We start from the raw sequence: 26,958 nt of genomic DNA, 5'->3' as shown, positions 1-26,958 counted from the left end.
TAGGGGATTTTATTTTCATTGTTTTAGTTCTGAAAGGTATATGGCAAGTTTTGTCTCAGTCTGAATATTGGTGAATTCAGTCAGCACATCCATTACATTCCAGTTCAGATTGCCAGCTACAGGGTACCTGAATGATTATTACAGACATGATGGGCACTTTTAAGCACATCAGTACTGGGGGTTCACACAGGAGATTGCTCCAATTTTTTCTGCATGGGCATCACTTCCAATACAAAGTGGTGCCATTTGGGCATTGTTACAGTCTTTACCAAGATGTTGGCTGTGGTGGCTAAAGCCTTGCAGGAAAAGGCTTTCCATGTGTTCTTTTACTTGGATGACTGGTTTCTGGGAATTTCTTACAGTCTATCTCACTATTATGTGAATGCTTCTGTGGTTACAGTCCATATGGATCACCATAAATTGGAAGAAGCATTTGACTCCTTCTTATAGGATTGTCTTTGCAAGCACAGTGCTTGGCACCATTGGTGTTATCTGTTCCTGTCCTTAGAGTGTGATCATGGCATTCATCAACTGTATGAGGACACAGTGTAGAATCCAGGCTCAGACTCTGATTTACCTTCTCAGGTTAATAGTTACAGCTGCCTTCGTGAAGTCATTTACATACCTGATAATGCAGGTGTTGTAGCAGGTTATGGGGTGACAGTAGCTTCATATCCACCACATACTTCTGAAACTTTATTTATTTATTTTTTGTTAGTGGTCCTGAGGTTTATCTCAGGGCCCAGGAGTGGAGGATAGTCTCCACCAGTTTCCTGGTCACTCTTCCCTTTCTCTAATTGAATCCATTGCAAGTTCTGATGATTAACACTTCTTGCAGGATGGAGAGTTTACCTAGACTTGCACATGGTGGAGAAAGAATGATTTACCCCCTGGAGGTGGGGTCCAGAAGAGCCAGTTTGAGCGAAGTGCAGTTTTTTTTTTCTCTGATAGCCTTGGAGACAAAGCTCCTTTTGGGGCCTCACTTCATCTGGTCAGACAAATAGTCCTAGTTGCATTTTGAGGGTTCCTTTTGAAATTTTGCGGACCACAATTGTGATCCTCAAAATAATTAGACTGAAACTTGTGAATTTTGGGGAATATATATACTTAAGCCCAAAAGTATAGTACCTCAGAGTACTCCTTACTCTGAGAGACAACAAAGTCCCGTAAGTATATAATAGTAATAATTAGCAGGGGAGTGGAAAACACACCCGGGAATGCAGCTGGCAAAGCCCCACGACCCTGAGAAATGTTTAATTGGTTTCACAGTGAGTTTTTTTTTAATTTACTGCTTTCTTAAGGAAATTGCACTTTAAATTACAGGTTTTGCACTTGGCTACAGAGCCATTTTTTGAAAGCTTTTGGACCATTAACGTTCCTTAAGAACTTCCTCTTGTTCGAATTACATTTTTGTAGGAGTTGCAGCAGATTCCTGAGTATTTAAATGTGCCAGGTAGTTCTGTATTTGTTAGCCTCTCTTCACATGAATCAATGCTAAAAATGTAAGGTTTCATTAGGTTTTGAAGCTGAAGGTAATAAAAATTTTCTAACCTTTTCTTTCTGCGCACTCCCTTTGTTTAGCTTCCTTTTGTATGATTTTTTTTCTCACAATACACTTACAATCATAAAGCACTTCCTCTCTCTGCCAATCGTAGTCTTGCATTTCTCCTTTAAAGATCATACATTTGTAATATATATGCTTTACATGTGCCATGATGTCACAGGCCATCATGTCTACACCCTGAGCTAATCAGGTTTATTTCTGTTTATAGAGTTCGGACTCAATCCTGATATACATTGTTGAAAAAATCCCTTGTCCATTTCCTAGATTTAATCCAATTAGGTGCCCTTGTGGCCGCCAAATTACTAGTCAAGACCCAGATCAGCATTGCTGAGATTGTTTTTTGGAGGAACAGGCCAAGCAGCACTGCACCTGGCAAAATATCAGCCCTGCCCGCAGAGGATGAAGGGAACTACTCCTGACCTACTTGTCACCAAGAATATGGCTGTTTTAAGCTTTTCCCAGGAATAGCAAGAATTACCTACAGATGTTCAGAGGGCACAACCAGAGGACTACCATAAGAACCACGGCTCACAGAACAGGCCTGAGTATAGACGTCCAGAAGGTGCACAGGCACTGAGATTGTATTTGACACATAAGGGCTCGAGCCCGTGACGGTCCTCTTCCTCAGCAGACAGCAATGGGCCAACAAAGTTTGCACTTCTGATTCCCACTCTGAGTTAGCATTCTCAGGTAGTAGCAGTGATCAATCTCCATTTGATTTGCTAAAACTTATCAGCGATTGACCTGATTCTAGGAATCAACCTATTGAGTCATCTGGCAAGATATCAGGGGTACTTAGGACCAAGAATACCCCTCTCTGTTCACTCCTCAAGTTCAGTAACACAATCTGCTAATCCGAGTATTGACAATCTTCCAGGTCACCCTGCACCAGGACTTGTGGCTTATGGCCTAGATGTCTTGGAGGTGCTTTAGTTGTGGATGTGGGACTACCAACATTAGCAAATGATGCCTGTGCTTGCTCTGTTGCAGGCCTGTCTACCCTGCTTGCTGCCTGTAATGGGCATTTATTCGTATGCCCTCTCCATGTTATTGATATCCAGCTCATGTCGGTCACATGCTTACCCATGTGTTATACTGCACACAAACTCAGGTGATAACATGAGACATTTGAGGTCCATTATGCATGGGCTTTCCCCTTAAATGTTGAAATGAGCATCTCAAAATGAAGGCTGTCGAACCTTGGGCTGTTCCCTGTGGAGATAGTTAGCAAGGATGCTATAGTGGCAGACTAAAAACACCTTAACTTTTCTCATGCAGCCCATAAGAAACCAGATACTGTTCAAAAAACCTGGGTGAGTGTACACTTAACAGCTGTCTCATAACCGATTCTAATGTGATCTCTTTGGTCAAGCATAGGTCCTAGAAACAACAATATTCAGTTCTGGCATAAGACGGAGTCCAAGACACTGTGTAGTTGTGGTAAAAGACTGTTATTGTTTGTCATGTTGGGGCTTTGTACCTGTAACATTTCATCTTACCTGTCTACATTTTAGACGTTAGTAAACCAGGACTTGAAAAAGCTATCAGGCCTCCCTGACTCTGAGCTGAAGAAATATAATGGGTGAAGGAATTTGTCTTTTTTTTTTCCACGGTATATACAAGCTGGCATGATGGTTAAGGTCTACACCTCCCATGCACAAGGTTTGATCCTGACCTCTGGCCACTGCCTGTTTGGAGTTTGCATATTCTCCCTGTTTCTGTGGGGTTTCTCCCACTTCTGAAAAATATGCTGAGTGTTCCAGTGTGTACTCCCATTAAAGCTCTGCATCTCTGGGTCAATAACATTACTGGCTGGCTGGTGAATGTAAAACCAGTCAACCTACCAAACAAGACCTAAAAATTGCTACAGTCTGTGTAAGTTCACTGACAGGACAGAGCTTGGAAGTAGATGACATTTGGCTTGGAATCCAGAGTCGAATACTACTCAGGAGTTGGACAGGCTTGAAGTGGTATGGGAATTATGGTGAGGGAGAAGCTTCGGTAGGCAGTGAGGGATGTAATCAGAATCAGTGACAGACTCATAGCAGTCAGACTCCAGCCTAATTACAGGGTATTATTCATAATCTCAGTTTATACCCTGATGCAGCAGTTGCAGGACCTATTAGATAAAACAGGACAAAATGAATGACTTGAATGCACATATCAGGATAGACAGAACAGGATATGAGAACTGTTTGGGTCCACATGGGTGGAACAGTGGATTGACAGTACCCAACACATGATTCAGAAAGAGAGACAGTCACAAGTTCACATGCAAGAGTGGCCAACGTGCAACATAGGGAGACTTCCTCCTAGTAAGGAAAGGCACTGGCGTCGAATCTGTGATTGCAAAGTCATCCCCAGTGAAACAGTTGGCCCACAGCATAAACCACTAGTTGCTAAAATCCGCTACAAGCAGTAGTCAGCGAAGGCTCGCAAGTTCAACAGAGACTAGGCTGAAGACCTGGAAGTTGACTGGAGAGAAAGCACATTTCAAGGAATTACTCAGGGCACTAGCAACTCAAAAAGAAGAGGAAATAGATGGAGTTGAAGAATGGCAGAACCTCAAAACAGCATGTGTGATGATTACAGAACACACATGCAGCCGAGCTAGGGATGGGAATAAGGTACATAAGAAAGTGGGTGGTGGAATGCAGAAGTCCAGGAAGTCATCCAGTGAAAGGAGTAGTTAAGGAAAATGTGGGGGATAAAATGAGAGAACAGGCTAGGAAGGAAAACTGGTTGGCTAAGAAAGGGGTTGCAATAGCAAAGAATAAGGCATCAGAGACACACTACCTGCTTCTGGAAAGTGAGTCAGTAAATGGCACATAGAGCATATATTAAGTTGCAAAGCAAAGAGAGAAAGATAAAGAAGGGAGTCAGACACTCTTCATAAGGGATGCCAGCAACAACCTACTCACCAGTCCGCAGGACGTGAGAGGCAGATGGAAAGAGTACTTCCAGCAGCTTCTGAATGAAGAAAACCCCAAAGAAGCTGTACTGCCCCAGATGCAGCCTACAGTGAGATAACAGGAGGAGAAGTAAGAACAGCACTAAGGAAAAAGAAGTCAGGGAAAGCAGCAGGCTAAGATAAGGTCACTGCAGATATGAAAAAGATGCTGAGTGACATAGAGGAGAAATGGCCCCCAAGGGTGCTCACAGCAGAGTGGAGTGAAAGGCATATCACAGACGACTAGAGAATAAGCATACTAGTGCTGGTGTTCGGGAACAAAGGGGATATTCACAACTGTGTGCAGTATGACGGTATCAAACTCCTGTCCCATTACATGACACTTTGAGAGGGTGATTGATAAATATGCAGAGTAGTAGAAAGTAAGATGGGAAATGAGGAGTTTGGATTCAGATCAGGCTGCAGCACGGCTGACCCGATGTTTACAGTGTCACGGATAGTTGAGAAGAACCTAGAGATGAGGAAAGAGTCCAACTGGGCATTCTCAGACTTGGAGAAATATATAACAAAGTCTCTAGAAAGTTAATTTGGCAGTCCTGTGGTGGTTCGAAGTCCCAGAAGCATTGGTAGAATTAGTAAAAGCTATGTACAAGAACCCAATGACTCAAGTATGAACAGTGTTCAGCTTCACAGAGGTGTTCCCACTGGGAGTGGGTGTGCATGAGGCCTACTGCTATTCATCCGGTGATGGACTACATTAGAAAACAGTATGGAGAGAACAGATCAGCAAAGTTACTGTATGCAGCCAATGCGGCATTACAGGCAGAACTCCGTACAAGAACTTAAACAAAAGATAGGAGAATGGAATGCAAAACTGAAGGCACATGGGATGAAACTTAGTACAGAGAAGACATTTGTAATGTCAGCAAAGTAAGTAGAATAACAGATTAATAGCTTCAAGCATCTGGGAGGGGTCGTTGAGGAGAAAGGAAGTTTGAATGAGGTCGTCAAAGCTAGAATCAGAGTGGCTACAGCCAACTGGCACAGTGTCATGTGTAGTATATGGCAGAAGAATGCTAAAGAAGTGGAAGAGTAAGATGTACGAAGCAGTGGTGTGACCAGTACTACTGTATGGTACAGAAATCTGGGCATTAAAGGCAGAGCATTTGAAGCTAGAATTGATGGAGATGAAATGCCTGAGACAGGAGGTAGGATACACATTGTTGGACAGACAAAGGCATGAGGACATGAAAGCAGAAGCCAGAGAAGCTCCATTTGCAGAAAAGGTCAAAGAAAACAGTTTACGGTGGTTTGGGCACATGTGAAGAAAATCTGGTGAAGAAGATTTGGGACAGACAGGAGGAAGGCAAGAGGAAACAAGGGCATCCAGAAAAGAGGTGGATAGATTGTCTGAGAAAAGACCTGTGACAAGCATGAGTGTTGAAGAAGGTAGAAAGAGTGTCAGTGGATAAAGAGAGAGATGGCGACACTTAACACGACACCCCAACCTCATGTAGAAAATGGAAGGGGAGGAGATGATGATTCCATGGTGGACTTTTGTGTGACCTATTGTATTACTATTACTATTGTATTACTGACTGTGCTGCATTAGCCTAGGGTGCAAGTTCAGTTATGTGCCTGAATAACTTGACTGAGGCTGTCCTTCCTTGAAGAGAAGCTCAGGAACAGCATCCTGAATGCCCAGTTTAAGTATGAAGTGGTATTTACTCAGACCTTCAAAGACCTACTGGATGGTGTCCTTAGTGCTATCCAGGAAGCATATAATCCTTCTACTCTTCTTTATCTTCCTCTTTTAGATGTAGCCAACCTTCCGAAATGGAAGAAACCACCTCACTGTCTGATGAAGGCTTTCAGGAGTCACATAGTCATTGGCCCTCCTGTGCTAAGTCTTCCAAGAGGACAGGTCTGCCATCAGAGCTGTAGCAGCCCTATTTGGGGCTACTGATTCTCCCAGTATGTCTAAGCTTGGAAAGCCATCAAAAGGGACCAGAAAGTTATAGACACAGTCATCTCAAGCCACAGCGATGAAATCATAGGTTCTGCTACTGATAGGGCTCCACTGAAAAAAAACAAGCAATTGCAGTGATTCTCTTGTGACAAACTAAGAATTTGTTGTTGAAAGGGATTGTAATGTATGTCTAGTGTATGTCCCTTATTCAGAAGAGGGTTGGTGTGGAGATTAGTCTTGTCTGCTCATTGTTTCAAATGAGATGAATAGTTTGTCCCATTCTGGGCCTTATTAGCTTCAACCAGCACAAAGCAGAGGGCCTTGGAAGAAAAGGAGCTTCCATGGTCACTTTCACGCAGTTAGGGAACCAGACGGTTTGAGTGGTGTCTAAAGAGAGGAAGCGCACAATTTCCTGAGCATCGAATTGTGTTCATATTGCAGCAGGCAGTAGACATAGGCATATCTCAGTCAGTTATTTATATCACAGGAGGGGTATAAACCTTCTGTGCTTTAGTCCACTTCACAACCTATGGATTCAAAGGCCATGTGTGGTCCCGCATGTTTTGAAAGTGGAGTATTCCAATCAGTGACCTGTATGCCATGAAAGAAAGCATTCTTTCCCATGTTCTTCTTAGTGCAACTGGACAAGTAGGAGGTTTTGACAAAAGGAGATATTGCCAGCACATCTAGTTGAAGTTTTCTAAATAATTATCAAAATTATTTATACAAGATGCTTGTGTTACAAATATTTTAGAACTGTATGTCATGTGTATATCAAACTGCTTGTACAGACGTGTGTTGAAAAGGTATTTGCAAAGTGCTGCTTGAAATGTAACCACAGTGTGCCCTACTGGAAGAGAAACATGCACTATTGTAACTGTTTAAATGTATATATTTTAACAGTGGAAACTGCAATACAGGATATTAACCTCAGTCCAACAAACTTTAGAAAAATAGCTGAAATTAAATTACTTTATAGGTTACACAGTAAAAGAGGCTCTCTCTCTCAAGTTTTCAATGCAGCTAGAGACACAGACTCTGTACTAGGAAACTTTCTGTATTGTTCTTGGATTGAACTATTTGCTATTTTTGAAGCATGAAGGAATGCAACTGTTTTAGGACTTCCAGCATGTCAAAGATTTGAGTAAAAGCCCTTGCCTGTATATTTTTACAGGTAGATGTTAAATGCTCCCAGCTTCTAGCAGTGGGGTTTTGGCCTGGGAACTAGAAATCAGCTGACCAGAAATGGTGTAATTCTGCAAGCTATCCCAGCAGCAATATTTTAGATATTAATTTGAGAAGTCTCTTAGTGAGACAGAGCTTCTGTATTCAGTCTTGGACCTGACGGGAACCATTCACCACAACATCTGCTGTACTATATTAGCAAGTTCTTAGGTTATAGTATAAGTCTTAGATTCAGTCAGTAATATAGTGAGCTTAGTTTAGATGTTTTTCTTTGTGTGAGCTTGTAGTGCAGTGTTATTTTAAATATTTCCTGTGTTTTTGAACTCTGTTGTTACTGTGAATATATACTTACTATTGTCTTATTCTTTTGTTATTTATTATTAAATGTATTTAAAACTTTCATTGTGACTGATCGTTGTAGAGATATTTAAGTTTCGAGAGTACTTGCATATTTACTTTGTGACACTGTGTGGGCCATTCCTAATAACCTTGCTATTGGTCAAACTGCCATTTGTATTAATATTACACAGTAAGATTGGACACCTTTTGTTAATGGCCTTAAAGTAGCTGTTAAAGGGTTCTGGTGGCAGTTGTAACTACCTTATAGTCTGGGCAGAAGGGGGCATAGTTTGTAAACCTGTGCCAGCCTTTCCCAGGGGTGTGTGTGTGTGTTTAAAACAAATCTCCAAGAGTGTGTGTGTGTTAACTACTTGGGCAATGACACAAAGCACTGGCTGGACAGAGAGTGTTACAGGACTTGGCTTGGAACCCTGGCTAAGGACTCAACTCTATAGCTGTGCCAGTGGAGAGTCTTATTGGGGATCTGGAGAAAAAGGGGAGAAACCAGCTGACTGATCTGTGTGTTGTTAAGGGAAATTGCATTTGATGCCGAGGGCTGCATCTGGAAATAGTGTGTGTGTGTGTGCCTGTTATCCTCTCAGTGAACATTCCCCACTGTTGCCAGTGGTGAGGATTGAGGCTCCTTGATTACTGGTCCAGCGGTAGGTCATCACAGAGGTAATGCTGAACACACTTGCCATCCTGTAGTACAGGAGGTTCCTGTATGCCTTTGCCATTGTGTAGTACAGGAGGTTCCTGTATGACTGCTATCCTGTAGTACAGGAGGCTCCTGTATGAATTCCTTGTGATTCAGCATCTTTTCAGAAACTTCAAAGAAGGAAGACCAGAATTTATCTTTTTTGCTCTATGATAGAGATGGTGTTTTGTCAAGTTGCTAAGGGCCTGGTAATACAGGAAAGTCTCGCATTTCTAGACAAGAAGAATCACCCCATAGTTGGAGGGATAACTGGCTACATTCAGGACCTGGTAGTTACTGTAGATTACTTGTTCACACTGGATCTCCTAGTAAGGTCATCAGAACAGATTGTACCTGCTAGGATGCTTTCTGCTTGACAGACCTATGCACTAAATGAAAAAAAGTTCTGCATTTGGGCAGCACAGTACTGAATACTGTCCCATTCATTTAGTTTCTGTGTGATTCTGACACCTGTATGATTTAGGCCTCAGTTATTCCATGGACAAGTGCATGTATCAACTGGTTTCTACCTATCCTATTGAGGGCAAGACTATGGTCCAGCACCAGATGGTCAAGCAGTTCCTTAAAGGGGTTCTGTATTTCATATCCCTTCCTCTCTCCTGACCTTATCCTGCCTAACATATATCATAAGGAAGTTAGTTTATTAATTCTTCTGCACCAGCTTTTGTTATCTCCTGGTTGTTTTCACATTAGCTTGTCCACTCAGCTGACTTTAACAATGAAGCTTGCTTTCTTGGGTATTTCAAGACTCCTTCATCCCTCTATAGCTTTATCTGTTTCATGCTGTGCAGTTTACTATTTGCTGAATCCAGGCTTAGTTTTTTTTTTTTACAGTATTAGTACATGCGCTGTGCAGAGCGATAACGAGGGCGAGGCAAACGGGGCAAATGCTCTGAGCACAAGGTGTTAGGGAGCTCCATTGACAGGTGATGGAGTACAGTACTGGCCTTCAGAAATGAATGACAATACTGGATTTGCTGTAATATAGTGTGTGGTAATTTAATAGAGCAGATTGTTTTCTTCTTTTTTTCTCACTAACTGAATAGAAGGGCACCAGTTTGGGGAACTACACAGGACACCAGATAACCTCTCTGTGGTTCTGTTGGTGTCTTTGTGAGAGATTTTTTAATTTCATTTCCCTCTTTTAAGTTTCTCCCTTCTGTTTACTTCTTACTCTTCATTTTTGCTAGCATGTGTGGGGATATTTGCAGTTTCCTGGTTTACTTGGCTTTTGGCAACTGACCTTCCCTTACTTGTGTTGTAGAAAATTTACAGATCCCCTGAAATAGTGCAGAAAAACAGATTTGCTTCTGCAAATGCCATGCTGACTTTTCACCAGTTTTGTAAATTGCACTCCATATCTCTAATATGCCATTGTTGATGTATCCTGCTTCTATTTATTGTAAGTGCTCCAACCATCTTTTTGTCATAGTTTTTCCCCTTCAAAGTGCATTTACCATTTAACATAACAAGGCAAGCATTATTTAAATTCTGAATGTAAGGCATGCTTTCTAAATGAAATGTATGTGTTTTACTTAAAAATAATCTATGCAAATACAATAAATATTAAGCAAAATTGATGTTTTGCTTAATCTTTCAGTGTATAAACGAGACCAAGCCCAGTGAAATATTGTAGGTGTTTTATTGTTAATGGGTTTATACTAGGCTAAAGACCACCAGAGTCTTTATAAGCCTAGCTATGCAACCCAACCCAGTTTTGTCCCAAAGTACGTTGGATGTCTATAAGGTGGGGTGTGTTAGTAACGCAGTACCTAAGGGTTATATTGGGAGGTATGTTAGTTGGGGATTAATTTACTTATACGTTCATAGGTGTATACTAGGCTAATGGCCTTGGAGCCTTTACAAGCCTAGCCCATAGGATTACCCTGGCATCGTGCCACCCAACCTTAGTTCCCAGTGCCTCTGTCAAGTAGAGCCACTGGAGTGATACCCGGGGTGAATTTTCTAATTCCCATCCACTCATCATGATTTTCTTGAAGAGGGCCAGTGAGGAGCTCTGCTTGACATGAATGGGAAGTCTATTCCATAGCATGGGCAGTCTCTGGCTTATCCACCTGTCCCTCCAGCTTCTTCTGTTGATTGTGGTAATGAGGTTGAGGTCTCTGGTGCATGACATGAATGGGAAGTCTATTCCATAGCATGGGCAGTCTCTGGCTTATCCACCTGTCCCTCCAGCTTCTTCTGTTGATTGTGGTAATGAGGTTGAGGTCTCTGGTGCATGTAGTGAGGAGGGATTGGGATTTCTTTAGATGTAGCATTTCTAACAAAGCTGGGTCAGACATGGCTTTGTAAGTCAAGCAGAAATCACCTCTAAGTAGGCGATATGAGACAGAATAGTTGAATTTTTTGAGTCTGTCCATATAGGACAAGTGTTTAAGGCCTAGGATCCTCTTTGTGAGGTACTTTTGCGGCCTCTCCAGTTGTTGCAGGTGTCTAGTGAGGTACATGCAAAATGGGACATTGTACTCTATGATTGGCCTAATGAGGGAAGAGTAGAGGGAGACAATGACCTCTTTCTTCCTGGATGCAAAACCCTTAGTAATGAGATGTGCCACATAAAAGGACTTTCTGACCAAAGTGGCAAAGTGGTGGTCAAAAGAGAGGTTGCTGTCAATCTGTGTTCCCAGATCTCTTATGGTGCCTTTTGTGTTCAGTGGACTACCATCGATGTGGTAATTCATGGGAGCCGAGTTTTTCCCAAAGGGGATGACGACACATTTTTTGGCATTGAGCTTAAGGCATGATTCTGACACCAGTCGTTGCTCTCAGTGAGGCCTTTCTGTAGGATGTCAACATCGCTTGGGGAGTTAATTATAGCTCCCAACTTGCAATCATCTGTGAACTTTGTCAGCCAGAGTCCATTCGTGTTGGCCTGGACTTATTGTCAATCTCTGTCCATCACAGTTATGGAGGCCAGACGGGATGAATTTGCGATTTCCCATCCAGTAATCAAGATTTAATTTGAATAGGATCAGGGGATGAACTCTGCTTCACTTGGATGGGAAAACCTATTCCTTAGTGCTGGGATCTTTGAGACACACAAGTCTGTCCAGCATGTTCTATTTATGTTGAGGGCAATGTTCAGATCCTTGGATCTAGTGTTTCTGGTCCTGTTTGTTTTGCAGATATGCAAGAGATCCATCAGAACTGGATCTGAGAATGCCATATATGTCAGGTATAGATCACCTCTCAGGAGCCTGTAGGAGATCTGTGCAGGATATTCATACCCTCGATTCTCCTGGTGAGGAACCTTTGAGAGCATTCTAACTGTTGCAAGTGCCTGGTTAGTTGCATGCAAAAGGAGGCATTGCCGTCAGTGGTGGGTCTGATAAGGGCCAAGTAGGGTGGTACTACTACTTCCTTGGACCTGGATGCCATACCCCTGCTTATGATTTGGGCATCATGGAATGATTTTCTTACTATCTTGGTACCTGTTGGTTGAAGGCCAGATTACTTTCTGCATAAGTTCCCAGATCCCTAACTACTTGATCAACTCTTAAGTGTGTTTTATCAACGGATTAATTAGCTTGGGATGTATGATTTCCCAAAGGGCACTATAATGCTTTTCTTTCGAGTTGAGTTTTAACCTGTGGTTTTGGCATCAATCATTTGTTTGTGTTAGACATTGTGTACTGTGGAGATTCTATGATGGCTCCCAATTTACAGTCATCTGCTGACTTGGTGAGCCAGAGGCTGTGTACATTAGTCTTGACTTCTGAGAAATAGATGCCAAACAGGAGCAGATCCAGCACAGAGCCTTGGTATGCTCCGCTGGTGACAGGTCTGATGGTGGAGGTGGTCTCACTGATCCTAATTTCTTGGGTGCTATCTGTGAGCCAACCAGCAACCCACTGAGTTAAGTAGGGATTTATGTCTAGTTCTGAGACATTGTCAATATACCTAAGTTGGGTATTGTATCAAACACCTTGGCCAGGTTATAGTAGGCAGTATGCACTGTTTTCCCCCTCATCCATAGCCTTGGTGACCATCTCAAAGAAGTCTGTAGGTTGAGAAGGCAAGACCTTCCCTTTACAAAGACAAACCGGGATAAAGTCCAGTCCCTGTAGGTTACCTTGTTGATCATTTCCATGATAATTAGTTCCATGGCTTTGCATATTAGACTTGTCAGACTGATGGTTCTTTAGTTCCTGGGGTCAGTTGATGGTCCACCCTTATGAAGAGGGATGACCGTTGCGGCCCTCCATTCACCTGGCACGTAACCAGTTTTGAGGCTGTAGTTGTAGAGTGCCTGAAATGGTCCTGCTAGGTCATATCTTAGGCTATTTAGGAGGGCAACTAGGGATATTGTCGGGGCCCATTGAAGCAGTGTTTTTGGCTTTAGCAAGCACTGCCAGGACCTACTCCCTTTTGGTAGTTGGGTGGGATGTGCCAGAAAGGATTTCACAGGGGATAGTAGGACAGAGTGGGGGGGGTGGAGTTAGAATAAATTTATTAGCTAGTAGATTCACTGTGTCACCCTGTTCAGTGAATGTTGTGCTATTTACAACCAGTTCTGCACAGTACTGAGTGTTATCATTAAGGTTCCTGACATAGCTGCAGAAGGCCTTTTGATTGCCCTTAGCCTTGGAGGCTATCCTGACCTCATAAGTGGTCTTGTTGAACTTTATTAGACCTCTTAGTTTCTTGCTTAGTTGAATCTTGTCTCTGTGAGCGTAGCTGTTTCAGATTTTGGCCGTAACTTTTTCTCTTTTGTTATATACTCTGTTAAGGTGGGGTTTGTTTTTGCATTCACTTCTGGTAGGTATGGCAACCACAATGCAGCCATTTACATGTTTGTACAGGGTTTCTGTGAATAATTCTGCATAGGTAGCTATGTTCTTGGGGTTTGGTTGTGCTGTGAATTTTGACAAACTGTCACTGAATAGGATGCAGTTTGCTTTAGAATAATTCCTAACCGTTACAGACTTAGTAGGATTTTCCAGGTCAATTTTTGTTTCAAGGGAAACAGCTTTGTGGTCCAACATCACCATTGAGGATATGACAAGGGGGAGGGTGCAGTGCTTTCTCATGTTGGTGAATACTATGTCTAGTATTTTTGATGATTTGGGTGGAGTGCACACTATCTGCTACAGGGTGCTCATGTTGATGAAGTCCAGGAAACTTTATGACTGTGAGTCTGAGGCAGTGTAGGTTTCCCAGAGGAGTCCATGTGTCTGTAACATTTTGAGTGATTAAGTGGCAAGAGAAGATGTGGGCATCACAGGTAAAGCAGGACAAATTAAATAAACAGTAGATGTTTCTTATGAGAAGGCAGGAGTTTGTAATTGTGCTGCATGTGAATTTCTGTCTTGTGCTCAGTTATATGAGCAAAGATGTACTGTAAGCTAAATCACTGCATACCTCTTGATAATAGAGAGAAATGCATAGAAGAAATTTGTGAAATGTCATACTGAATTCAGGGACTCCTTGTGCATTTGCATGAAGCACATTAAATGGTTGAATTGACCTCACAAACCCCATCCCATCTGTTGTCTTGTTTAGTAAGTATGCCAAACTGATGACTAATGGTATCACACACACTGATCCCACTGAGATAGCAAACCTGCTAGTGGATAGATTTGGCGAAAATTTCACTCCCCTATCCCCTCCAAACTTATCACAAACCTTGCCCTCAACCCCCACCCAACATATCTGAAGAGCAGGTCATTAAAGCCTTGTCTAAGGGGGAAAAAAACAGCCACTGTGGGACCAGACAGCATTCCAGGCTGTTTTCTAAACAAACTAAAGCATGAGCTAGCATCACCATTAAGTACCCTGTTCAGTCCTAACCTATCCACAGTCTTTGTCCCTGCAAAATGGAGAAAAGCAACAGTTATTCTCCTCCACAAAGTGGCTTAACAACAGACCCGGGGAATTATAGACCCATAAGTCTGACCTGCCTCATCTGTAAGGCCATGGAATCTATCATCATGGACCTCAGAAATAAAGATATAGGTGACCTCCAAACCCTGAATCCAGCCCTATTCGACTTCAAGGGTAGATCTGCCTGTTAAACCTGGTGGATTTCTTCAATAATGTGACCAGGGTCATTGACGAAGGAAAATCTGTACACACAGCATGTACCTCAACTTGGCAAAGGCCTTTGACACAATCCCACACTCAGGCATTAGCGATAAACTTAGCAAACTGAATGTAAACCCCTTTGTTGTAAGATGGGCTTCCAACTGGCTCACAAACCAGTCAGACACTATCAAAGTGGGTTAGTCCACATCAGCCAGCAGAGTGCCACAAGGATCAGTGCTGGGCATACTACTGTTTGCTATATACTTCTCAGAAGTTCAAGCCAAACCTAAGGGGATGTGGGTGTCCAAGTTTGGGGAAGACTGCAAACTCGGTGCAATTATTGAATTCCCAAATTGTCAGTATACTTCAGGAGGGTCTTACGTTGACCAATGACTAGTGCCTTAGTCACAGTCTCATACTGAATGCAAAGAAATGCATCATCATTCCCTTTGATAAAAACAATGTCCCTTCACACTGTCAAATTAATAACAATACCCTGTGTACCATTGAAGTGGTAAGAGATCTGGGATCACAAGTAGACTGCGACTTTAACTTTGGCCACCGTGCATCTACTGTAGTAAGGAAGGCCTTCTACATAGCCCACTTGATTAGCAAAGGCATTGCCTATAGAGCAAAGGAGGTTTTATCCCCTCTGTACTCGTCACTAATCAGACCCATAATTGAGTATAACACCCCTTTTGGCATGTACCATACAAAGCAGCTGCAGCAATTGGTGAGACCTCAGAGGTTTCTAACAAAAGATCAAGGGACTCCAGTACGTGCCATACACAGATCGACTAAAGTCCCTGTCACTATACTGTGTATCGTATAGACTTCTTAGGGGAGACTTATGCCTGGCTTACAGAGCAATCTCTGTCCCAAACCTAATGAATCTGCTGCACATCTATAAATCAAACAGGGCTAGAGCTACCCATTCCAGTGACCTAAATATGGCCTGCAACTTGAATTAGGACATGCTGGAGAGGCAGATTTATCTCCCAGCGACTGCTGCTTCTTTGGAATAGGCTGCCAATTCATGTGAAGCAGAGCACCTCTATGACACTGTTCAAAAGGAACCTGGACGAGTGGATGGGGCACCCTAAATTCTTACTGAGGATAGGGCCCACAGACCTCCTGGACATGGGCAGTCATTACTAAATACAGTCCTGGGTATTGACTAGAGTATCTGTGGTATTACATTGGGATGAAATGGCTAGGCTTGAAATGACCTCCAGGTCGATAGCTTAGTAATCCCCTGTGATCCTATTAGAAGTGAGCCTACCGTCCCCTCATCTTATTAGTGCTTTCACAGCAGGCCTTGTATTTGTGTGGGAAATGGTCAGGGTTCCACTTGTTTATTAATAAGAAAAAGTTTTTCTAAAGCATGCTGACTATCTAAGGTGTTATACTTTTGTCATGTCTGTTGCCTGACACCCTGGTTTAAGTTTATGAAGTAGTGACAGTCTCAAAAAGAGCCATACCCGACCTTGGGTTTCTGTGGAACTTGTAATTCTATGTCAGTGAATGCCAATAATGGTTCACTGCATAATCAAAATTGTTTTGATGAATCATCTAAGGCACTTGAAGTCAGGAACTTAAACAGCTGCTTCTGAAACCTGAAAATGAGCTGAATCTTGGTAGGACGGCATTATTACTGACGTAGTATGCAGCTATGAAGACCACAACCATATATGAAGTCTCCAGATGATGATAACTTTTAAACTTGTGAAGTCCCAATTTGTGACATTTGTAACAAGAGACATTTAGATTGAGACTATCCTAATAAGACGTTTTCCTCTACACATTGATTAAATTAACGAGGTAGTACCAGGTTTGTTATTTCTTAAAACATTTGTATTGTGTCTATGGTATGTAACTTTGGGTTATATTCAGCTATTTTCTGCTGCCTATTTTATTGAGATCTCATCAAATACTGTGGTAAAATGGTGTTTGGTATTTAGGTCATCACAGTAAAATATATAATCATTGTCCCTTAGGATATCTAGGGTGGTATTTGTAACAATAAGCACATAGGGCACTGCTAATTAGCAGCCATGTGAAAGGTGCAGGGATAAATAAGAATGCATATTGCATGTCTTTTATGCTGTGAGCTACCTCACTAAACAAACCCCTGAATACTAAAACACTGTGCAACCACACAGTGCCCATGTTTGAATCCCAGTCATTGTTTTTCACAGTGTATTGAAAATGGAAATTGCATGGTGGAAGGTTATTCGGAAAGAGTAGCCCATTTCAAATTTTTATGCCAGTCATTCAGTACATTCTGAGGAATGCTGTCAGTAAAAGTGTAAGTCATGGACCGTACCTATTAAAATGTTTGTAGTAATTATCTTAGTTGTTCCACCACAACCTACAAACAGTTGTGGTCAGAGTAGCTGAAACGGACTTATTTTTATATATTTCAGTGTTTCCAATATATTGAGGTCCCTCAAGCCTCATGACTAAGGCTGGCATGACATAGAATGTCTTTGAAAATAACTGGTTAACAATTATATGATCATTATTATGTGTACTTTCTGTATGAATTAGTGATTATTTGCTGCGGGTGTAGCACTTTTTGTTAACAAGTATTGTATGCACTAAATCTTGTGAAGTTGGACTTAAGAAGTAGATAGCTTTTCACTGTAACTCACATTTGGGTATATGCTGAGGAATCAGACACACTCAGGTGTTTTGTTTGGAACATGCTTTTGTATAAATGACGCATTGCTGTTGTTTCTTACTTTGTTTTCATGTGCCTTTTCTGTCTCAAAGCTTACCACTGTTATTTGTTTCTTACTTTGTTTTCATGTGCCTTTTCTGTCTCAAAGCTTACCATCTTCCAGCTTGAATTAGGGGTTATGTTAGCATGACCAACCCTACAGGGAATCTCCTATCCCTCCCACTAACCCCATCATGAACAGCTTGATCACATCTACAAATGATGGATGACCAACAGCTCTGTAGTCAGGGCAAACCCTGACCATCATACGCATTGTTCCAGTTACACATAAGCATCTCCACAGCTCACAAGCAAAAGCATAATACTTATTGTACATTTTCCAGCTGTGTTACTTATTTTTCTGTCATGCTGAAAATGTGTGACAGTAGCACCCAGGTTCTGTCCAGAATATGTAGTAAGGGTGTCTGCTTTGATGCTATAAAAATCCCATCTCTGCTGGGAAAGAAGTGCGTGATGAACAAGAATACATTTCATGCACAGTACAGCGTGGCATGTTATCTGCAATCCTAGAGATAAACTCATTTCAGTAACATGTTTCTAAACAACCCCCCCCCCCCCCCCCCCAAGAGATGAGCTGCGTCTCCAGACTTTAGTAACTTCAGTTATGGCTGGCTGTTGCTTTTAGGGTATTGCTGTTGCCTTTCTGTGCTTTCTGGCCTCAACTACTGTTAATCTGAAATTGTGATATTAATAATTAAATTGTTTTCTGCTCTTTGCAGCTGGCTGACACACCCCTTCCAGAACGAAATCCACACCTTCTTGAAGCACTTAAAAGTTACAAAAGCAGGTGAGAACCCAGTATTGTGTTGTATTTGTCTTTGTAAACCTGTTAAGCCCTGTCTTCCCTTCTAGCTGTGTTTCAGCTCCTGTTACAGGATGTGGGATTTTGTTGAGGAAATGTGTATTCAGTGATTGATGATAACGTATTGGCAAACAGGATAATTTCTTCTACCTTTTGGTAGTCATAGTAGTCATATGAGCAGTGGACCAATGTAAAATCAGACTTGTAGATTTGTCAAAGGCAATTTTGGCAAATTCCAAAAAACTTGAAAGCAGTTTGCCAAAGCCACCTTCAGCACACTGCCTGGAATTATGTATGCTAACTCTGAGGCCACACAACAGTGGAGAAAAAAGCAAATCTGCTGTCGATAAAAATGATTTTGACAAACTGCTCTTCGATTTCTTTACATTTGCCAAAACTACCTTTGACAAAGTGACATGCTTCCTGTAAAGTTATCCCAGGCAGTTCTTTACTAAAATGTATCTATCCTTTTAAAATAATTGAAGAAAGAAAATGTCCTCATCAAGAGATTATCTAAGAAGTCAATATGTCTATTCTTCAACTCCGTAATATAAGCTTCTGTCATCATTATAGATCTTTACACTCCTGCACAGATCAAATTTCTAATAAGTGTCAAGTTCTTTCTGGGCTCAGAATAGTCCTTGAACTTTTTTTAATGCTAATACTTGTATTTCTCGAGTGAATGAAATGCATTAATGACTTTTTCACACGTGGCATGCAGGAATGCTGTATGTTGCACTTTTTGGGTCTATATTAGAACATCGAAGTTTTGCAACTTTGAATGGTCTAATATCGACCCCTATTCAGGAAGCGCTGAAAATAGCGAAGCTGCAGAAAACCAAATTTTTTCCTAGGGAAAGAATTTGGTTGTGCGGTTCTTTCGCTTCAGTATTTTCAGCACTGTGGTGGAAAATTACGGGTCTGGTTCAGGTAAGTGTGCGATTGTGTGGATGTGAGGGTTAGGGCGGGTTAGGGCGCAGGTCAGGTAAGTGTGCGATTGTGTGGATGTGAGATTAGGGCGGGTTAGGTGAGTTAGGGTTAGGGCGCGGGTGAGTGTGCGATAGTGACGGACCTTAGGGGTTAGGGTTTGGGTTAAGGTAAGTGGATAGTTAGTGGTGTATGTACAGTTTAGTGTAGGTTTAGATGTAAGATTTTAGGTGTATGTGTGTGTGGATTGCAGTTTGTTTGGTGTGCTTGTGTTGTGTGTGTGTGTGTTTTGGAACATGTTCTATGTTGTCAGCATTCGCTGAATAGGGGGGTCGATATTAGAACATTCGAAGTTCTGAAACTTCGATGTTCTAATATAGACCCGTACTTTTTTCAGGCTTTTTGGCCTGTCTGTTATCAATGAGAAATAAGTAATATGGATTTGAAGTTTCCATTTTTCTGCTAAATTTCCTTGCAGCACAAGAATTCCAGGAGGGTGCATTTGAGCCATATTTACACTGTAAAGTTTACTTCTTGACTTCCAAACACTTAAACTCTTGAAGGCAGATATAGTTCTTCATTTCTGCAGATGTTTTTCTGCAGTTCTGGCACTCATTTTCTCCACTCTGTCATCATGTAGTGCTTGAATGACCAATAAATAAGACAGATAAAATGTGGTCTAGCATCACTGAGGTCTCTATACCAACTGAGATCTTTCTAGAGGGACTGTGTATCACGACATGCTAATCCTGTAACAGTCTTAACATTAAAGCTGTGTACCCAAAACTGATGGTACTTCAGACATATGCCTGACAGTGGTCCTTTTCTCAAGGAGGTCGCATCATCCTAAAGAACTCCCTGAATTGCAGTACCAGTCCTCTTATGGAGTTCGACTCAAAAGAAGTTTTATATTTGTTCTCCAGAAGTGTGAAACTCTAGAGATTGGCCTGTTCCAAGTTGTGTTTTCCTTAGTAAAGGAGGCAATAGACGCATTCTATATAGGATGGAGAGGTTTTCCTATGCTCCCTTTTCCAATTCTTCTAATCTGTTTTCTATCTTAACTTATAGTTCCTCATAAAAAAAAAAAAAAAAAAAAGACTTGTCATCGTAGCCATATGGTGACACATGGAATTGTAGCCATATGGTGACACATGGAATTGTAGCTTCTCCTAAGGCTGTTCCATTCAAAGAGCTTGGGGCTTCATCATTGAGGTAGAATAATTGCCTCCACATCTGTGTGTGTGGTTGCTGTTGTAGTCAATTTGTTTCCACAAATCTCCTTAGGGAGATCTTAGACATCCATGAGGTTGCCAGGAAGCCTTCTGTTTCTTTTAAGTTTACTTAGCGCTTTCCCGCTCTACTTCTAATCTCTTTACTTTTAGCTAGATTCCTTATTGAAAGACAAAGTTTATCCTTGTGATCCATGTTGAATCATTACAGCCTTGTTCTAGGCCCTTCATACGTTGTTTCCCATGGATATTCCAGCACAATAGCTAAGGGTTCCAGCACTGTAGCAAAATAACGTCTTCCATCTTTGTGGTACTACCTGAAATCTATAGGGAGATCTCAGAGGTCCAAAAGGTTGCAAGGAAGCCTTCTATAATGTTTATCTGCAGCTTCCCCCCTCTACTTATTTGAATCTGTTTACTTTTAGTATGACTCATTATAGAAAGACCAAGATGTGTCCATGTGATCCCATGACCCATTAAAGCCTGGTTCTAGCCCCTTCACTTGTTAGTGTTTCCATGGCTATTCCTAGCCAGTAGCTAAGGATTCCAGAACTGTGGCTAGACAGCATCTTCCATCCTTGTGTATGTCTGCCTCAATAGATACTGTGTTACTACCTGATCTCCACGGAAGACCTGAGAGGTCCAAGAAGTTGTCAGGAAGCCTCAGGTGAAGCTTACTTGTACCACAACAAAGTGATTTCACAGTTTGTCAAGAACTAGCCCTGTTTTGAGATCTTCAGACGTCTGTTTTTTTTTCCTCCGGTGTCTTTTTAACCTATATAGAATTTTTATACCTACGTGATGTCCAGGACTTTTTATATTTTATTCGTTAGATTCTTTTTAACCTAGGCCTTAGTTAGTCCACCATCATGGTGATTGTTTCTGCTGTCTTGGTCTGTCTTGATCTTGTAGACAGCAGCATTTTGAACCAACACCTGCTGGTTAAACAGTGTTTGCTCCCCACTGTGAGGAACTTGTATTTGCCATGTGTCCTGGACTTGGTTAATATATTTACATATGACTTCTAATCTCGATGCCTTGATGGTAGTTTGTATCTCAGGGTAAATTTTTGTGTTTCACTCTTTCATTTGTAGGCAGCGCTAACCCTACCTCATTTTCCGTAATGATCAGATGTGTCTTAGTTTAAATGCCTATTTCATCCTGAAGGTGAATTCTGATTTGTCACTCAGCTAATCCTTTCACTTGCTAATCTTCTTTACAGGAGCTGAAACTAGGAGGCAGAATAACCACTTTGCCTAGAATATGCACCTATGGTTCCATCTCCATAGGATCCATTAACACATAAAGATGGATCAGTTCTTGATTTCTTTTGTCTCGGGTTGAGAGTGCAGGTTTCAAGCAAAACCCGTGTGAACTGGCTGCTAGCTTCTTTGACAACCAGCTGTTAACCAGTGTTGAATGGTTATTCCAGCAAGAGAATGTCTGTCTTTAGTGGTTGTTCAGTAATGTATTTACTATAAACCTTTGTGTCATGGCCACCTGATTGCCAGTGCTTACCTTTACTAATTACTTCAGGTTGGACCACTCCAGAAACAAGCAGGCTTTGAGACATCAGTGTTGCAGAACATGATTTCTGAACCACATCCTTACCAAATTTCCTCCTGTAGTTCCCTTTGTTGTGGACCTTTCAGAAAAAGATGTAATAGGTTTGTTAGTGCTGAGTATATTCATTGATGTTTCAAATAGTCCTCTATAGATAGTATCATTTTACATGCCCGCTTTCATTTGTTTGGGATGTTCAACACATTCCCTACCTTGTGCAGCATGTAATCACATGTGGGCTGTCAGTGGCCTAACACATAGCAAATGTCAAGCACGTTTGCTCTGTTTTGTCACTGAGCAGCAGGTCATGCCTGCTAGTACCAGAGTTCATGGAACTCCCACATACTCAGGCACCAGTGAGTTCTTGAAGACACTATTAGAGCACAACCTGGACTAATGGATGGGAAGACAGCAAATTCACCCCGGGGATGGCATCCATGTCCCTCGTGGACAGGGGTAGTCAGTGTTTATCATAGATGCGCTCTATGAATTAACGTCCATCTAACCAAAGACAATTGAGGCGACTCAGGATTAACGTGGCTAGGCTTGTAGGGGGACTAGGGACGCTAGCCTAGTAACCTGCTATGAACCTATAAGAACTCACTGGAGCCCGAGTATGAGGGAGTTCCATGAACTCTGGTACTAGCAGGCATGACCTCTTGCTCGGTGACATTTGCTACATGTTAAGCCACTGAAATCCCACATGTAATCACATGCTGCACAAGGTAGGGAGTGTGTTGAACATCCCAAGCAAAGGAAAGAGGGCATGTAAAATGACACTATCTGTAGAGGAACCTTTGAAACATCACTTAATTCAGTGCTAACAAATCTGTTACATCGTTTTCTATCCTTCATGGAAGTACCTCTCCTTTGTAGAGGCTCTTAGACATTTACAGGTGTTTTTTTTTTTTTTTTTTTTTTTTTTTTTTTTTTTACAGCTTTTACTGGCTTCTAGCCCATACTCCAAATGCCTAGAAACAGCTGCCAGCTGGGATTTATTTAATCAGACATTTCTCTAGTTCATAGCTCTTTGCAACCCTGTCACTTGAGAAAGAACCCAAAATTCTGGGTGGGGTGAAAGTGCATTTCTCTGCAACTTTGTAGCTTAGAGCCCTCAACTTCTTTTCTTTCCTGACAGGTTCCAGTCCCATATCCTAACTCAAGCACCAGCAAAGCTTGAGGGACCACCTGAATCTGAGCTGAGGGACAATCTTGTGTAGACTCTGACTACAGCTTTCAAAGTGGGTTTCTGTGTAATCCACAGCAGCTTTGATTGTGCAGATGAATTTGCCATCACTACAAACTTATGTATGTGCCTTTGTAAGACGGTATTGCCAATATTCCCCGTTATAACCAATAGTATAGAGGATGAAGGCTATGAGATGTAATGAACTGCTTCCTGTAGCTCAGGTTTTGATTCCCTCAGCCTCATTTTGCTACTGTGTGCTTCTAAGCATGTTACTTAACCCAACAGTGCTGTTAGTCAGTTGGGAAACTGGGCTAGGATTTTCAGTGGTATGCTTGAATGCATGCATTGTAACTGCCAGTGAACCTAAGATGGGACTGGAGAACAGTATTTTTGATGCCCACTTCAAGAGTAAAGTGCTCTTCACTGAGGTTGTCCAGCACATTGGCAGCAACTTGCTTAGGAGGAAACAGGCCCACACCAGAGTGAAAGGCCTGTGTGATTCAGCAACCTTCACTTCTGTTCCAGGCCTAAGCAGTCTGAGATGTGGAAGAAGCCTTCCTTGTTCCTAGAGAAGGTGCTAAATAGTCATTTAGTCTAGCAGCTAATATAGCTAAGAGGATGGCACCTCCTGGAGCATTACGGCAGTCTTGTTTCAGGTCTGGAACTCTGTGGGGTGGGGGGTAGTGCTCCAAGTTTTTGTAGTTTGAGCCATCACAAAAGAGCACTGGCTCCTAACTATGGTCACTCTGAGCTATGACTTGGAGCTGACTGCCCCTGCTGTAGAAATAGCTCCATTTATAGACTCATCCATTTTGTCTAGCTCTAGGGGAAAGGCCCATCACTGCTTTTGAAAGGAGATGCAAGGCTTTCCTAGTTTCATAATGGGATAGGTGATTTATTCCTGCCACTTCCTCTTTTCGAGGTGGACAGATGGTTTCCAACAGTTTCTAAAACATCAGATGGCACATCTGGTATGTCTGGTTCTGGATGAGCACTCCACATGAGCTCATACCCTTGTGTATGCAAGGGAAATGGATGGTATAGCTAGACATGATGAATATCAATTTGGCATATCATTGTGTAAGAGCCACACAAGAGTATCCTTCAGTTGACGATGGGTGGGCATCACTATTTGTTGTTAGTTCAGGATGAGTTCCCCTTTTTTCTCCTTTTGAGTAAGAAAGTCCTGAAGACTTTGTCATTTTGGCTGCTTTTATAGTTCGCTCCAAAAGGGCTGTGTAGGAGGGGGTTAGTGCTTTGGGAAGCTGGCTGGGTGCTGTATCCTTGGAAGGATACAACCCATAGGCTACAGCACTGAAGAATGTGAACATCTATTGTTACGGATAAGTGTATCTTACATAATTGTACTTTATTGCAGCTAGCCCATATCTCCATTTGTCATCATGTTTTTGTATTTATAACAGCATTTTATCTGTTCATATTCATTTATTCTTTATTTTTTTTATTTTTGTACAGTGCTTAGTTAATTAAACACTTCAGTAAACCTGAACTTGGCATAGAGGTGTATTCTGTTTCTTTTTATTATAGTAATGCTGCTACTTGAAACGATCACTGAAGTGACCATTTAACTATTAGAGACTTTGTTATGGGTCTGCAAAGTAAATCCTTTCTTGCTTGACCATAGTTGAGAAGGCTTTTATTCTGTGGGGCATTTAAAAGGGGTGGAAAACATTAATGTCTTTTTCTTTGAATGATATGTTGCTGTTCTATACCAAGTGTGTGACACCAGCTGCATAGTATTACAGACATTAAATATAATTTCATTTCCTTTTACAGTAAAATATTTTTATTTGGAATTTCAGAACTTTAGTGACATATAGTGTATACATTTGCTGTTCAGGATTGCATTTTTTTTTTATTTCCAGGTTTCTGTGTGGTAAGGAGATAAAAAAGAGGAAATGCATTTTCCGGCTTCGAATTCGAGTACCTCCAAACCCTCCAAGCAAACTGCTGCCAGATGTGTCTTGTTTATCTGAGAATGGGCTTACTGAACTGAAAAAAGAGGAAGGAGCAAGTTTGTTCACAAAAATAGGTACCGTCTGCATCAAAATCACAATTCTATATGACATTCTTCTTTGAAACAGCACGAGTAAGCACTGCAAAATACTGAACATTGTTGTCTTGGAATCAGCAAAAATGTTACTTTTTTCTATTGGTATGATAAAAATTAGGGTTTTCGGAGGAATGACAGTGATATGAACGAAAATGGAAAATTTGGGGAAATCCTTTCCTCTGACTTATCTTTCGGCTTATCCAGGTTAAGAGTTGCCACAGCGGATCACTGATCCACTCGTGATTGGCAGTGGAGTTTTTTTACAGTTCCGAGTTGCCAGCCCAATGCCCAACCTTCACAGAAGATGCGCGCGCACACACACACACACACACACACACACACACACACCTGCATGTCATTGAAGTTCAACCGACCATGGGAAGGACATGCAGACTCCGCACAGAAGGCACTCCAGCCGAGAATAGAACCGAAGAACCTCTTGCTGTGATGTGACAAAGCTAACTGCTGCACCGCCGTGGCCAATGAAATCCTTTCCTTTGACTAAACTTTCAAAACCAAAATCCGTTAAGCTAAAAGCCTTGCATGCACATTTGTCTGTGTGTGTAGGTGACCTTATTATATCTTCTCTCTCTCTCTTTTTTTTTTTTTTAATCATCAGCTTTATGTGGCCTAACAAAGTAGCTACTGGAGTAAATGTCTTTGTCTTTAAAGAAAAATATCTGTGCTAAAGTTGTGCATATATGTATTAAATTGTAGGCTGTGCACTACAGTTTTGTAGTATTAAATAAAACAACTTTCTTATGTTAAACTGATCATTTGTAAGAGTAATGTTTTGTTATTTTTTTTTAGATTTGAATGGGATATTGATTGCAAATCTAAAAAAAAAAAAAAAAAAAAAAAAAAAAATTTTTTTTTAGGGAGAGGGGCATCAAATTGTCCCTAGATGCTCTCCTACACCCATTGCTGGTCTGTCAGGAATTCCTTTCCCCATGCTGAGCTTTGACAATAACTTCTGCATGTGGTAAAAAATGGCTGAGCAGTTATGAATTTAGCATCATTCAACATTTTTGTTAGGTACTGTGATTAGTGTTAGTCCCACACTCCATACATAATAAGTCTGCATTTCTACTGTTGCTGCACAGAGCTTCCTGTGCTAACCTTTAAAATGAACTGCCATCTAACTTTGTCATTGTACTTCAGCTATACAGGGCCTTATTCTTGTGCTGTAGATAGATCTGAAGGTCCTGAGGTCCTGGTGCTTGAGGCTGACTAGGATAAAGGGCCTTCCTACCTCCTAGTACCACTCTTAAGGACCCCTTGTGGGGGGAGTTCTGTCAGACTCATGAAACCACTGTCTAAGTCAGGCTTATGAAACCACTGTCTAAAATGACATTCTTGTCCCTTTTCCTTCCCTCAAAATTTTTTGAAGATTTATTTTTGGATTATGCAAGATAAATCGTGGAGGTTGTAGTCAGGAATGCCATTTTATTCTGTTCAGAAACACCAGTATATAGGTCCTTCGGCACAAAAGAAGGCTGACCATTTGTATATGCTGCCGTAAATTGTTGGTTGTTTTATGAGGCATCTTATAGCTGATTCATGTGTACTACACTCTGACTTGTGTAGCTGTGGACTAGAGAGTAAGGCCATGAAACATTACTGGCAAGAAGAATTCTTCATCTTCCACCCTGAATCCTGTGTGCCTTTATTGCAATAAAGTTATTCCCATCAGTGAACCA

The 26,958-nt window shown here is 41.5% G+C and overlaps 1 protein-coding gene across 1 annotated transcript in view; it reads left to right on the top strand.

The window, feature by feature from the left end:
• PHF19 (PHD finger protein 19) overlaps positions 1-26,958 on the top strand; it is a 1,075,260-nt gene that overhangs the window by 879,890 nt on the left and 168,412 nt on the right. Inside the window, 3 exon segments of the mRNA XM_044058373.1 lie at positions 18,194-18,261; positions 25,071-25,201; positions 25,204-25,237. Of these exon segments, the coding sequence (XP_043914308.1) occupies positions 18,194-18,261; positions 25,071-25,201; positions 25,204-25,237 (233 nt within the window).

Source organism: Protopterus annectens, chromosome 16.part0, assembly GCF_019279795.1.
Source record: "Protopterus annectens isolate FY-2018-M chromosome 16.part0, PAN1.0, whole genome shotgun sequence".
In the NCBI taxonomy this organism is placed as follows: Eukaryota; Metazoa; Chordata; order Ceratodontiformes; family Protopteridae; genus Protopterus; species Protopterus annectens.
The sequence above is the reverse complement of the archived record's forward strand: the minus strand, read 5'-3'. Positions and strand labels throughout refer to the sequence as shown.